Source organism: Bubalus bubalis, chromosome 14 (assembly GCF_019923935.1).
Source record: "Bubalus bubalis isolate 160015118507 breed Murrah chromosome 14, NDDB_SH_1, whole genome shotgun sequence".
NCBI classification, from domain to species: domain Eukaryota; kingdom Metazoa; phylum Chordata; class Mammalia; order Artiodactyla; family Bovidae; genus Bubalus; species Bubalus bubalis.
In genome coordinates this window covers 20,810,008-20,824,693 of record NC_059170.1, presented here as the reverse complement: position 1 = coordinate 20,824,693, position 14,686 = coordinate 20,810,008, and the positions used below count along the sequence as shown (strand labels likewise).

General features: G+C 42.0%; 1 protein-coding gene across 5 annotated transcripts in view; it reads right to left on the bottom strand.

The window, feature by feature from the left end:
* Nucleotides 1–7,770: 7,770 nt before the first annotated feature.
* Nucleotides 7,771–14,686, bottom strand: part of CDK5RAP1 (CDK5 regulatory subunit associated protein 1) — a 35,974-nt gene continuing 29,058 nt past the window's right edge. For all 5 annotated transcript variants that reach the window (XM_045162645.1, XM_045162646.1, XM_045162647.1 and 2 more), the window contains one exon: nucleotides 7,771–8,032. In XM_045162645.1, the coding sequence (XP_045018580.1) occupies nucleotides 7,952–8,032 (81 nt within the window). In that variant the 3' untranslated portion in view covers nucleotides 7,771–7,951. The remainder of the gene's footprint in view (nucleotides 8,033–14,686) is intronic.

Genomic DNA, 14,686 nt, shown 5'->3' with positions numbered 1-14,686 from the left:
CACCAGAAAAGTCAGTGTCACTGAAAGGCCGGGACGGGACAGCACCCTGCAGCCTGTGCCAAAGCAGCGAGCAGAGTATCATCTGGTCATTGCGGGACTGAAGAGCACGTTTTTATTATCAGATAGGGACCGCAGCATCTTGAGATGGCAAAACATGAAAACCAAATCAAAATGTTTCTTCTCCCGGTCCAAATGAAATCCAGCCCACTGGGTGTCTTCAGAACAGCATTATGCCACTTAGAGGAAAGAAACATGGGCCTCGTCACCTAGTCACATAGATAACAGAGTTTGAGAAATTTAGGAGTATGAGTTCATAACCCTGATGATCATCAAGAGATAGAGCACAAAATGCCATCTATGCATATTAATGATGAACTCTAGAAGGGTTGATGTATTGCAAATGAAATCAAAAGAGCAAGGCTTAATTCTTCTGGTTTCTTAAGAGAAAGAGGGCAGCCATGCCAGCATCTCTCTTGGTATCGATTATACCCATCAGATTTCCAGTTAGCTCTAGGGTCCTTGAGAACTCACCCTCACACACACACAAGACTGGGAGAAACTGTGTCTTAACTCAGATCCCTCTGTTGAAGGGGCGGGGGAGAGATTTCCCCTAGAGCCACACTCTGCCCAGAGACATTCTCCAGTTGACTGTGGCTAAAACAACCTACCCTAGCCATTGTTTCTTTCAACTTACATTGTAAGATGTGCCTTCTTTTTTTCAGGAAATGTAAATCAATGGAATATTCCACTAGGAGTAATCCCAAATTCTCTAAACAGTGCCAAGCTTCAAGTGCTTAAATCGGTAAGAGAAAGAAATACAAACATTTTCCTTTCACATTAAAGTCCACTCTGCACCTGTCTTCAGAGTAATGAATAAGGCCAGTGGGCCCTGGCATCAAAGTCTGTCTGGGCTGCTTTACCAGCTCCATCCAGTCTCCCTAGTCTTTCCTAAGCAGATTCATTGCCTACTGTCCCTGTCGTTACCATGTAAGTTCTAACCCTGAGACTGGAAACACGTGCACGCACGCCCAGTCATGTCCAACTCTTTGCAACCCCATGGACTGTAGCCCACCAAGCTCCTCCGTCCATGGGATTTTCCAGGCAAGAATACTGGAATGTGCTGTCATTTCCTCCTCCAACGGATCTTTCCAAGCCAGGTATCGAACCCATGTCTTCTGCATTGGGAGGCAGATTCTTTACCACTGGGCCATCGGGGAAGCCCTGCATCCCCACTACATATTCCTGATTCATCCACACTGTCGCCTTTTGACTGTAAAGCCTCTTGTTCTTTACCACCCTGACTCAGATTTCCCCTTCTTCCCATCTATCTAACCTCACACTTAGGGAAAACTGAAAAGAGAACTTGCTTTCTGAAAAATAGTTAAAAGGATGGAACCTTTATGTAAATTTGCCACCAGGAAAACAGTGAAAGAGGGGTGGAACTAGAGAAGATATACGAGAGAGTAAAGAAATTTAGAATCTCCATCACCCTTACAATGTTCCATTCTTGATAAACATGTCTAATGAGTATGCCATCTGACTGGGAAAACATTACTTTCTTTCATGTTGGCTCAAATTTCAGAAGTCTTACATTCTAATTTTTACTTAATCCCCCAAAGTCCATGAATCTGTGACCAAACCAATTACTACAGTGTAGAGGCTGGTAAAATCAGCACTTGCCTCAATGTTAGCTTTCTACCTCCTACTCTTATGCTCCGTAACTATGAAGGGCCTGGACATATCCCTTTGCCTCCCGCATTCCGCCTGAGTTAAGGGACTGGATCAGATGAATGCCAATTGTGTTTCAGCTGCAAGTGACAGGAAGCTCAACCAAAACTGGTTCAAGCAACAACACAGAGTTATTGGTCCTAACATCCAAGGATGGTGCTAACTTCAGCAGTGGCCCAAATGTGACACCAGAATCCATCTCTTGACTCTAAATGCTTTGGGGTGGGCTCTATTTTGGCTCTGAACTGGGGGTCCCTAACTATCAGGAACTTCACCCTATTTCTGGAATAACAAATGAAAGTCATCCAGAAGTAACATCTGGGGCTCCCATTGGCCTGAACTGTTCCACATCCCCATCCTTAAAGCCAGTGCTGCGGTCAGGGGGATGGAGTCCACTGCCTGGCTCAGCCTGTGCCTGCACCAGCTTACGTATTTAAGAGTATATAACTAGCTGTCTTTTGTCTCCCCACAGAATGATTTTCAAGCCACAAACTAAACCCAGCACCGGAAGCCAGGGAATGTTTCAGAATGAAAGCAAAGACACTCTGTAATCCCTCTCTATGAAACACTGTGGAAAAGACATCCTTTTGACTAAGGAATTAAGTAGAGTTAGTGTTCTCAACATGTCCAGCTATGCTTTGGAATTTCACCAACAATACCCTGAATTAACAAGTGTAAGAAAGGCAGGAATCCAGGGATAGGTGGGGACTTTTCTAATTATCTCACCAATAAATAACCTGTTTTCATGCAGAAAAAAAAAAGTGATGTGTCTTTAATTCTTACAAATAGGAGTTCCATTGTGTGTTTATGACTAGTAAAAGCACTTCTTACTGGGGACAAAAATTAGTAATATGAGTGATGAGGCCACAAAACTCAGGATTACTTTACAGAGTGCTCTAGGGAACAATCCTGACACTGATTAAGACTTTTCTTCCCACAGCTCAGGCCTCCCGTCCCCAAATGCCAAACGTTCTCTTCTGCCCATTGGCCCAAGATGAAAATCACACAGGGGCTAGGCTCCAACTTCCCCATTGTCACATGTTAAAAACTGAAGGGCACAGTCCAAATGCTAAAAGCTGGGTGGAACAGAGCAGATAAGAGTCCGATAATATCATAAACAGGGCAGCAAAGGATCTAGATCCCAGCTCAGGGACTACAGGCCAGGCCAAGTGGCTGTGAGAGGAAAGATATCAATGTTAGGTCAGTAAATGCAGAGAAACCCAGAAAAATACACAACAGGGATAATGAGAAACACAACTCTGAACTCTAAACCAGGCAGAGACTCTCTGCCCTATGCCAGTGTATTGCACAACTGTGTGCTCCAGAACCAAAACAGCTCAGGTTGTGGACACAAAAGATCAGAAAGGGAAGCAGGGCCAGAGACTGGGTGTGCCTTACAGCAAGGACAGCACCGCACAAGACAAAGACCCGATCACACTCTTAATGGGTATGGGGTTCTATTCTGGAGTGATGGTTTGGAACCAGATAGAGGTTGTCGTTGAACCTTGTGCCACTAAACTGTCTCCTTTAACTTAGTTAATTTTATGTTATGTGAATTCCACTCCATTTAAAAAAACAAAAAATGGGACTTCCCTTAGAAGGTGAGCATTTGATCCCTGGTCAAAGAGCTAAGCTCCCACATGCCACACCAAAAAACCAAAACATAAAACAGAAGCAATACTGTAACGAATTCAATAAAGACTTAAAAAAAAAGGTACACATTAAAAAAAATTTTAATAAATAAAAAACAAGAAGCCTTCCAAATCACATTCGCAACGAGTATATCAGTACCCAGATGTTGATTTCTATACCATTCTTTATCAAAGGAACCTAATCAGTCCCCTTGGAGAAATGGCTAATTCTAAGACTAGAAACAAAATATGAAAAATGACCCAGAACAGCTCAGATGCAAGGAAGAAGGCACTCATACAAAGGCGGAAGTGTGTCAAAGGGATAGAGGGCCAAAAGAAAGAGCTTCCAGAGCTGAAACAATTTGGCCAATGAAATATATAAAGGAGTATTGGATTGATCCAGAATATTCATTAGAAAGGATGCTGAAGCTGAAGCTCTGATACTTTGGCCACCTGATGTGAAGAGCCAATTCACTGGAAAAGACCCTGATGCTAGGAAAGACTGAAGGCAAAAGGAGAAGGGGGAAGCAGAGGATAAGATGGTTAGAGAGCATCACCAACTCAATGGACATGAATCTGAGCAAACTCTGGGAGATAGTGGAGGACAGAGGAGCCTGACATGCTGCAGTCCATGGGGTCGCAGACAGTCAGACATGACTTAGTGACTGAACAACTGGATTATAACCCATAGAATAAAATAAATATCTAGCAGCCTAAACTAATATAAATAAATGATTCAGTAAATATACAGGTGAGAACAGGCAAATCTCCTGTGCAGAAGAAGCCAAAATGATTTACACAAGCTACTGCACCCTTGAGGAGGGCGGGCATAACTTCCATTCACTAAGCTTCAGCTGCACATGGCAACTTTTCTCCAAAGTATAGAAAGGGGAAAAAAGAGCAACTGTACAATGAAAAAATCTGACAAACACTACCTGAAGCCAAGTGATCAAGGTCAGTATAAACAGTGATAAATCATATTAATAGTATGTACCCTTATGATGGAATGAGAATGGTATTTTACCTTCGTGGTCTTCCTTCCCAAAACACGTAATTCCAATCTAAACATGAGAAAAACATAACAAATCCTAACAAAGGGACACTGCAAAATATCTGACCAGTTCTCCTCAAAACTATCAATGTCATCAAAATTACAAGTCTGAGTCAAGAGGAACCTAAAGAGACATGATTGTAATGTGGCCTCCCAGATGGGATTCTGGAAAAATAAAAAGAGATTAGGGAAAAACTGAAGCTATCTGAATAAAGTATGGCCTTCAGTAAATAATGCATCACTATTGATTTATTAGGTGTTAACAAATGAACCACAATAAAATATTACAATAGGGAAAACTGGGTACAGTGTATAGAGAAACTCTCTGCGCTATTTTGCAATAATTCAGTAAAACTATTTTAAAATTTAAAGTTTGTTTAAAAACATGAAACAAAATATTAACAAAAACTAAGAAAAATAAAAGGGCACAAGAGTCAACGTGAAAGTGTTCCCAATGCCCAAACTGGGATCAATTTGAGCAAAATTAAATAAATATCAGAGTATAAACCAAAATATAAACACCCATGAGTCCATTCTGACATAAATGATGGAATAAATACATAAATAGAGGGAAAGAGGCATTTTTCCTACAGAATTCCAAATAATACATGTAAATAACCCTCCACTTTGGAGTTTGGGCTCAATCCCCACCATCTAATAGGTGATAAAAGATTAACTTCAACAATGATGTTATATCATGTACACTCTGGTATGATTCGATAATAAACGTACTAATCATAAGAAAATAGCAGAAAAATCCAAACTGAGAATTTGTGACTGGTACTCTTCAGAAGCGTCAGTCACGAAAAACAAGGGAAGACTGAGTAACTTTCACAAATCACAAGAGACTAAGGAGACATGACAACTAAATGCAATGTGGTATCTTGGATTGGATACTGCAATAAAAAGGCACATTCATCAGAGGAAAAGCTGGTGAAATCTGAATGAAGTTTTACTCTTAGTGAATAGCAATGTGCCAATATTAATTTCATAGCTCTGACAAATGAACACTATGCTGTGTGATGACTTAGGAGAATGCTCTATGAACTCACTTTGCAACTTCTCTGAAAGTCAAAAATATTTAAAAATTTAAAAAATTAAAAACCATCCAATGTCTCTCCACTGTATTTAAATAAAACCCATCAGGCCTCAAAGGTCCTGGACAATGCACCTAAAGCCAACCATTCCCATCTCATCTCATATTAGACCAGTCTGTCCCTCCCTGACAGTATTTCATCTACACTAAGCTCCTAGTTTCTTTCAACTCTCCCAACTCATCACCAAACTCTTTCTCTTGCCATGAGATCTGTGGCAGACTATATTCCAAAGATGGCACCAAGACCTGCCATCCCACATACTCTTCAGGAACCCAGCCACTTCCTATTAAGAGGAGGAGCCTAATTTTCCTCTATTTAAACCTGAGTGCAAATGTGAGTTTCTGAAAATCAATAGTAACTCCTCTTTCTTTACCCTGTAAGATTCAGAAGTGAATTAAGTAAAACAAGAATTATAAATCTATGTTAAGGGGTACACAGTGCATTAAGATGTATTTTAGAACAATAACAACAAAATGGGATGGAATGGTACCCTTCAATGTTTTTGAATCCTATTGAAACTAAATTAATATTAATTGGGCTGTTAATAAATTAGGATATTATAATCCTCAAAGCAACCATTAAGGGCTTCCCAGGTGACACAGTGGTAAAGAATTCGCCTCAGGAGATGCAAGAGACACAGGTTCAATCCTTGGGTAAGGAAGATACCCTGGAGCAGGAAATGGCAACCCACTCCAGTATTCTTGCCTGCAAAACTGCAGGGACAGAGGAGCCTGGTGGGCTACAGTCCATGGGGTCGCAAAGAGTTGGACACGACTGAGTAATTAACACTTTCACTTCTCACTTTCACCTACTATACATTAGGCACCATTCTTTTTTCAATGACTGTCTGTCTATTTATTATTTATTTTGGCGGTACTGGGTCTTAGTTGCGGCATGTGAGACTTAGTTACAGCATGCATGCAGGATCGAGTTCCCCAAGCAGGGATCAAATCCAGGCCCTCTGCATTGTGACTGCAGAGTCTTACCCACTGGACCAGAGACGTCCCAAATGCTGGCCTTTTCTGATCCAGGAAAAAAGTAAAAGGCAGGAAACTGACCAATTACAGATACCTGTTGTATTGTCTGAATTATTTACCACATGTATGATTTACTTTTTCATAAAAAGTAAAATAAAATTTCCAAAAGTTTTTCATGTCTTCTGAATAAAGACTGAGGTGAAGAGCCATAACAAATATTTCTTGAGTAGAAGATGGATTTTTTTTAATATTTATTTTTATTTGGCTGCGACAAGTCTTAGTTGCAGCATGCAGGATCTCCAACCTTCATTGTGGCATGTGGGATCTGGTTCCCTGACCAGGGATGGAACCTGGGCCCCCTGCATTGGGAGCTCAGAGTCTTAGCCACTGGACTACCAGGGAAGTCCCAGAAGATGGATCTTGAGGACAGAAATCAACTCCCTCAAGCCATGCCAACAGATACGGAAGAGGTTCCCAGCCTGGGATTCCCAAAGGTTGCCATGCAGGTCAGTGGGAAGGTGTAAAAAGGAGATCATAGCCAGACACACAATAAAAGCCTCAGCATATCCTAATATACACAGTGTGTTTTAGAAGCAAAATCTTTCAATGATCACTCTTCATCTGCTAAGATTTTACTGTGTTCCACAGACCGTGCTAAGTTCCTCCCAAGTACAATCTCACTGAACTCCAGATGAGATAAGCATTGTATTATTATTCCCATGTCACATGAGAAAATCAAGGCACAGATAAATAGTAAAATAACTACTCAAGTTCACACAACTCTGAAGCAATGGAGCGGGAACTTAGACCAAAGTCCTTCTGACTCCAAATATTCTATACCACCATCTTTGGGATTTTTTCACATGATCCCCACAGAATGACATAATCTTGGCAGATTAAGGAGCCAAGAATGACTCCTCAGAACCTACTAGAAGGTAATGATGTTTTCTAAACTCCAAATGCTGTCAGACCTGAAGGCAAAGAATACTCTGACAAGCTTAAAAAAAAAGGGGGGGGGGGTCCATGAGGGAATTTCTCAGGTAAAATAAAGTGAGGAGATAGGTAGCTGAGTCAATGTTATCAGACCAAAATGTTAGAAAGATCTACAGCAGGTTTTCCTAAGCAAATGGTTCTCTCCACCTTCCCTGCCCCTTTAGTCTCCAATTCCTAGGGTACGTGAGAGAAAACCAGAGAAGTGTTACAGTCCACAATAGAAACTGGGTTGGGAAACTAGGGAAAATCTCAGACACTCACCAAGGCAAAAATGAACTAAAAGTAGACAAAAATGAACTACTTTAGGTAAATTTAATGACTGTAAAAGCTGTTCACAAAGCAGCAAAGAAATGCATTTTCCATTTCATAGAAAGTTGCTTCACCACTTGAGGCTTGGCTCCAAAGCTTCGTCTTTCATTAGTGACCACTCATATTTCTCTTCCTGCCAGAAAGGACTGACGCCAACCACTCAGGTCAGCAATATGCTGTAGAGTCCTTCAGAGTGGTCTTGCAGAGAACATGTCCTTTAAGTGTCTGAGAACTGGCTGAGGTGATCTGAAAGAAAACAAATCAGAAGAAGGCAAGGTAATTGGGACTGAACTACAGGGACTTAATGTGAATGGTCCAAAGGAGAGGCCACCAAATGGAATCTAATGGGAGATAACAGGCCAGCATCTAGAGACTGCACGGTTCCTCTCTGCCCCCAGAGACGTCTAATACAATACTAATGTATATAATTTAAGAGACAGCATGGTTCCTCTATGCCCCCAGAGACATCTGATACAATACTAATATATATAATTTAAGAAGTCCAAAATAGGTCAGTCCCAAACAGCCACTACTCCCTTTTCTCTTGGGAGATGGTCTTCCCCAGAGGCAACCATAAAGTTCATGTACGAGCTGCCTAACACAGACACGCGTGCATGGTAAGTCACTTCAGTCGTGTCTGACTCTGCGACCCTATGAACTGCCAGGGTCCTCTGTCCATGGGATTCTCCAGGCAAGAATACTGGGGTGGGTTGTCATGTCATCCTCCAGGGGATCTTCCAGACCCAGGGATCAAACCCGAGTCTCTTCCATCTCCTGCACTGGCAGGCGGGTTCTTTACTACTAGTGCCACCTAGGAAGCCTACCACAGACGCTGCCCTCCCAACCCAAGGCAGCTGTGATCCAGGCTGCACCTGTCAAACACCTTCCTAAGACATTTATTGTGTCAAGATGCATTACTACGAACAAAGCTAGTATACGTGATGGAATTCCAGTTGAGCTATTTCAAATCCTAAAGGATGATGCTGTTAAAAAGTGCTGCACTCAATAAGCCAGCAAATTTGGAAAACTCAGCAATGGCCACAGAACTGGAAAAGGTCAGTTTTCATTCCAACCCTAAAGACGTGCAATGCCAAAGAATGTTCAAACTATGGTACAACTGCACTCATTTCACATGTTAGCAAGGTAATGTTCAAAATCCTTCAAGCTAGGCTTCAGCAGTATATGAACCATGAACTTCCAAATGTTCAAGATGGATTTAGAAAAGGCAAAGGAACCAGAGATCAAATTGCCAGCATCCGCTGGATGATGGAAAAAGCAAGGGAGTTCCAGAAAAACATCTATTTCTGCTTTATTGACTATGCCAAAGCCTTTATGACTGTGTGAATCACAATAAACTGTGGAAAATTCTGAAAGAGATGGGAATACCAGACCACCTGACCTACCTCTTGAGAAACCTGTATGCAGGTCAGGAAGCAACAGTTAGAACTGGACATGGAACAACAAACTGGTTCCAAATAGGAAAAGGAGTACATCAAGGCTGTATATTGTCATCCTGCTTATTTAACTTATATGTAGAGTACATCATGAGAAACAATGGGCTGGATGAAGCACAGGCTGGAATCAAGATTGCCAGGAAAAACAGCAATAACCTCAGATATGCAGATGACACCACCTATATGGCAGAAAGTGAAGAAGAACTAAAGAGCCTCTTGATGAAAGTGAAAGAGGAGAGTGAAAAAGTTGGCTTAATGCTCAACATTCAGAAAACAAAGATCATGGCTTCCAGTACCATCACTTCATGAAAAACAGATGGAGAAACAGTGCAAACAGTGGCAGACTTTATTTTAGGGGGCTCCAAAATCACTGCAGATGGTGACTGCAGCCATGAAATTAAAAGACACTTACTCCTTGGGAGAAAAGTTATAACCAACTTAGACAGCATATTAACCTTTACCAACAAAGGTTCATCTAGTCAAGGCTATGGTTTTTCCAGTAGTCATGTACGGATGTGAGAGTTGGACTATAAAGAAAGCTGAGCACAGAAGAATTGATGCTTTTGAACTGTGGTACTGGAGAAGACTCTTGAGAGTCTTGGACTTCAAGGAGATCCAACCAGTCCATTCTAAAGGAAATCAGTCCTGAATATTCATTGGAAGGACTGATATTGAAGCTGAAACTCCAATACTTTGGCCACCTGATGTGAAGAGCTGACTCATTTGAAAAGACCCTGATGCTAGGAAAGAGAAGGGGAGGACAAGGGGGGAGGAGAAGGGGACGACAGAGGATGAGATGGTTGGATGCCGTCACTGACTCAATGGACATGAGTTTGAGTAAACTTCGGGAGTTGGTGATGGACAGGGAGGCCTCGCATGCTGCAGTCCATGGGGTCGCAAAGAGTCAGACACAACTGAGTGACTGAACTGAATTGATGAAGATAAAATGGGCTAATGCCCAAACAGTGACAAGAGCCAGGCAGAGGGAAGTTGCTTTCAGCACTAGTGAGCTTTTCAAGGAGGTGACATTTAAGAGAACTTGGAATGTTTAAAAGAAGGCAGCCAGGCAAAAATCAAGACCCTCCTAAGTGACACAGCATTTTCAAAGTCCCTAACACTCGAACTAAGTCTGAGAGGCAAAAAAAGAGGCCACCAAGACTAGATGAAAGAGAATAAAAAGAGGACAGAGGACATGAGGTTGGAAAGGTAGCTGGGAAAGATCATAAAAGGCCCTGGACACCCTGTGGCTCCAATGAGAAACCACTGGAGGGCTTAAGCAAATGAGTGAGTGATCTGATTTAGAAAGATCAAACTGACTGCTATGGAGCAGGAAGACTAGAGGAGGGCAAGAATGAAAGCAGGAATACAAAGCCTCTGAAACACTCAGGTACTGTTGGTGGGAGTGCAAAACGGTATAATCATGTTGGCTCTTTCTATTATATATACCCAGTTTCCCAGCAATTTCAAACCATATACCCTATAGAATGCACTATAACACATACATAGCAGCTCTATTCGTAATAGCTCCAAAATGGAAAACAATCAAAATGGCCATCGAAAGTACAATATATAAATTGTGGTATATTCATATAAAATGGATAAGTATTATCATAGATGAACTGCACAATATCCATGTTATCAAAAATCTACACTGTATGATTCAATTTTATATCAAAAATAAGCAAAACTGAACTATGGTATTAAAAATTAGGATGGAGGGAAGAAGAAGAGTATGGTAGGAACATGAGGGGGGTTTTGGAGGTTCTGAAAATATTGTTTTTTGATTCAGGAGGCAGTCACATGGGTAGGGTCACTTTGTGATGATTCATAAAGTATTAAGTACACTTTTGAGCAATTTTCTACATTTATGATATGCTTCAATAAAATAATTCACTTTCAAAATACAGAAACAAGAAAACTTGTGAAAAGGCTGCTCTAATCTAAGCTAACCAAGAAGACAGCTTAGAGAAAGAAAGAGACCCAAAATACATTCCATAGGTAGAGCTGAAACAGATGAACTACTGAAGGGGAGTACAAGAAAATAAATATCTAGAATGATTCTATATATTTGGTTTTAGCAACTGAGTGGTGCTATTTGCTGAGATGGAAGAGGCTTCAAAAGAAGAAAACTGCAGGAAAGTGGGAAGAATTCATTCTATTTTGGCCACATTAAGTTTAGGACACAAGAGAGAGAGAAGAAAAATGCAAATCTGGAGAGGATGTGAAGGGATGGAAGCAAAAAGCACAAGCAGCAGTGTGACAGAAGACGCAGACACTTCCTACACAGCCCACATGAGCAGACAGCAGGGACAGGTGGAGACGCGCCTGAGTGGGTGCAAACAGCAACGAGACAGTGAGATGTCACGCGACTGCATCTATTTTCTCTACACAAGATAAGACAGACATAGCTGCGACTAGGATTTAAAGACGTGAGTGAAGATTTAGGGAGAATGAAGAGTTCAGATCAGTTCAGTCGCTCAGTCGTGTCCGACTCTTTGTGACCCCATGAACCACAGCACACCAGGCCTCCCTGTCCATCACCAGCTCCCGGAGTCCACCCAAACCCATGTCCATTGAGTCGGTGATGCCATCCAACCATCTCATCCTCTGTTGTCCCCTTCTCCTCCTGCTCTCAATCTTTCCCAGCATGGGGGTCTTTTCAAATAAGTCAGCTCTTCACATCAGGTGGCCAAAGTATTAGAGTTTCAGCTTCAAAATCAGTCCTACCAATGAACACCCAGGACTGATCTCCTTTAGAATGGACAGGTTGGATCTCCTTGCAGTCCACGGGACTCTCAAGAGTCTTCTCCAACACCACAGTTCAAAAGCATCAATTCTTCAGTGCTCAGCTTTCTTCACAGTCCAACTCTTACATCCATACATGACCCCTGAAAAAACCATAGCCTTGACTAGATGGACTTTTGTTGGCAAAGTAATGTCTCTGCTTTTTAAAATGCTGTCTAAGTTGGTCATAACTTTCCTTCCAAGGAGTAAGCGTCTTTTAATTTCATGGCTGCAATCACCATCTACAGTGATTTACTGGGAAAATACTGTAAAATTAGGATTTCAGGGCCATGCTGAGTGTTCAATTTGAACTTTATGGCATAAATGTGAACTGAGTGCAGCTGGTTTCTGTGAAGAGACTGTTTCTTGTCCCCCAACAGTTCTCCTCTTCCTCCTCAGTAACAGAATTACCCATTTTTAACTGGGCACGTGGTCATTCAGAACGAAGACCATACTTCTCAACTTCTTTGCAGCCTTTTTGTGCAACTTCTGCAAAGTGTCTTGAAAGGAAGAGGGCATGCCCTTCACCTCTCTTCTTCCTGCTTCCTACAAGCTAGGATATGGACATGGTTGCTGCAACAGCCATCTTGAATCATAAGATGACCTTGGGAATGGAGGCCACACAGAGAAGAGCAAAAGATAGACGCAGTTGAGACCCTTGGTGATCATGGAGCCATCACAACCACCAGTCCTGGACCTTCCATATATCTAGATTTTTATGAGAAAGAGAACTTCTGCTTATTTAAACCAGTGTATTCTGAGTTTTCAGTCACCATTATCGGACTTAACCTATGTCATACAGATTAACTGGGTGCTCTTCCCCAACTATTCAGCTGTTTTCACGCAGATAAAAAGTAAGCAGATAATCATTTTCACCAAGCTTGGAGACTAGCCAAATAAGCACCACAGAAGAAAGGCAACAAGAAAATGGAATTTATGAGGAAATGGTTCTAGTACAGCCCAGAAACTTTCTCAGTGGAGAAAGATGAGAAGAGCAGATACGAGTGACAGAAACAGCCAACAGACCCCTGGTTCCACAGTTTCTCCTTTATTTTGCTCCCTCCATTAAATCTTGTCGGGTTTATTATGTCACTTTGGAACAACAACAAAAGAGTCCCAAGTATCACCTTTCTGTCTTTCTTGACAAATGGAATTTTTCCATTTTACAGAAGAATATCATACTAACATTATAACCCAACCCACTAACCTCATCCCTTTATCAAGTAACCTTTATCTATAGTAGAAAGAGAATAGGAAGAGGTATGAAAAATCAAATGAAAATCAAAGAAGCAAAAATTGAGAAGATGAAGAAGAAAACAAGACACTGTCAAAAAGAAAGAAAGAACAAGTAGAAAAGCCTATGAGAGACTGTTTCCACATCAATCAGGTTGCTGCTGCTGCTGCTAAGTCACTTCAGTCGTGTCCGACTCTGTGTGACCCCACAGACGGCAGCCCACCAGGCTCCCCTGTCCCTGGGATTCTCCAGGCAAGAACACTGGAGTGGGTTGCCATTTCCTTCTCCAATGCATGAAAATGAAAAGTGAAAGTGAAGTCGCTCAGTCGTGTCCGACTCTTAGCGACCCCATGGACTGCAGCCTACCAGGCTCCTCCGTCCATGGGATTTTCCAGGCAAGAGTACTGGAGTGGGTTGCCATTGCCTTCTCTGAATCAGGTTGCTACCTAGTAGGAATTCCTCCCCTGAGGAAACCTCTAGGCAATGCTGAAAGTAAGACAATCCCCTGTCCGAACAAGGCCAGAAAGGAATGAGATCACAGAAGTCTCCAACCACAAAATCACTGATTTTGTCAGATGGACAGAACAGAAAAGTTCTGAGCGCTGGTAAAACTTCCAGGCCAATCTACAGAAGTTACACACCAAGGAAATGAGACTCTGTCTGCTGCATACCATGAACCATGGCTCCTATGATGATTCAAGCAGGAGGTGAAGTAACAAGGATGGAAGAGTAGAGGGTGAGGCACCAAGGAACAGGGCAGAGAATGTAACTCTGAACGACATCAGTAGAAGAATCGCCCTCTTGCCACCTCTCTTTTGCAGATGCCTCAGAGATCAGTATTGGAAAAGTACTTGTGCTCCTGGCCACCTCATCAGCACATGTCCTGCCAGCCTCTGGCACTGGGGCAAAGTGGACATGAGGAAAAAAAGGGAAGATGGCAGTGGCAGACCTGCGGTTGTACAAGACGGAAAAGAAGAGAGAGGAAACTCAGCAAGGGGGAATATCTTCAGTGAAATGAGAGGAAAAAATCCCACAGCCATTCAACTAGACCTATAGTCCAGGGAAGGAATGCAGGAAACTTGTAAGTTAGGAACGTCTGGGGCATCAGAGACCTCAAAGGGAATGCTCATCTCTGCCAGAGAGAACTATCAACTCACATAAGAACTTAATCTTCCTGGCCTCTCTCCAGCAGAAAACTACTTGCTACTGTTATTCCAACCTCACTAAATTCCAAGAAATAATCCTTTCAGGGCAGGAGAGAAGAGAATAAAACAGAAGGCCTAGTTAGGAGTAGTCTAAAATTTAATTCAAGTGCCCTTGCATTGGTGGGGTTGAGAAGAGATTTTTATCTTACTCAAGAATTTCTCCAGGAAAAAAAACTTCATTCCCTCAAATTATCCAATCCAACTCCCATTTCACAGTGCAAGT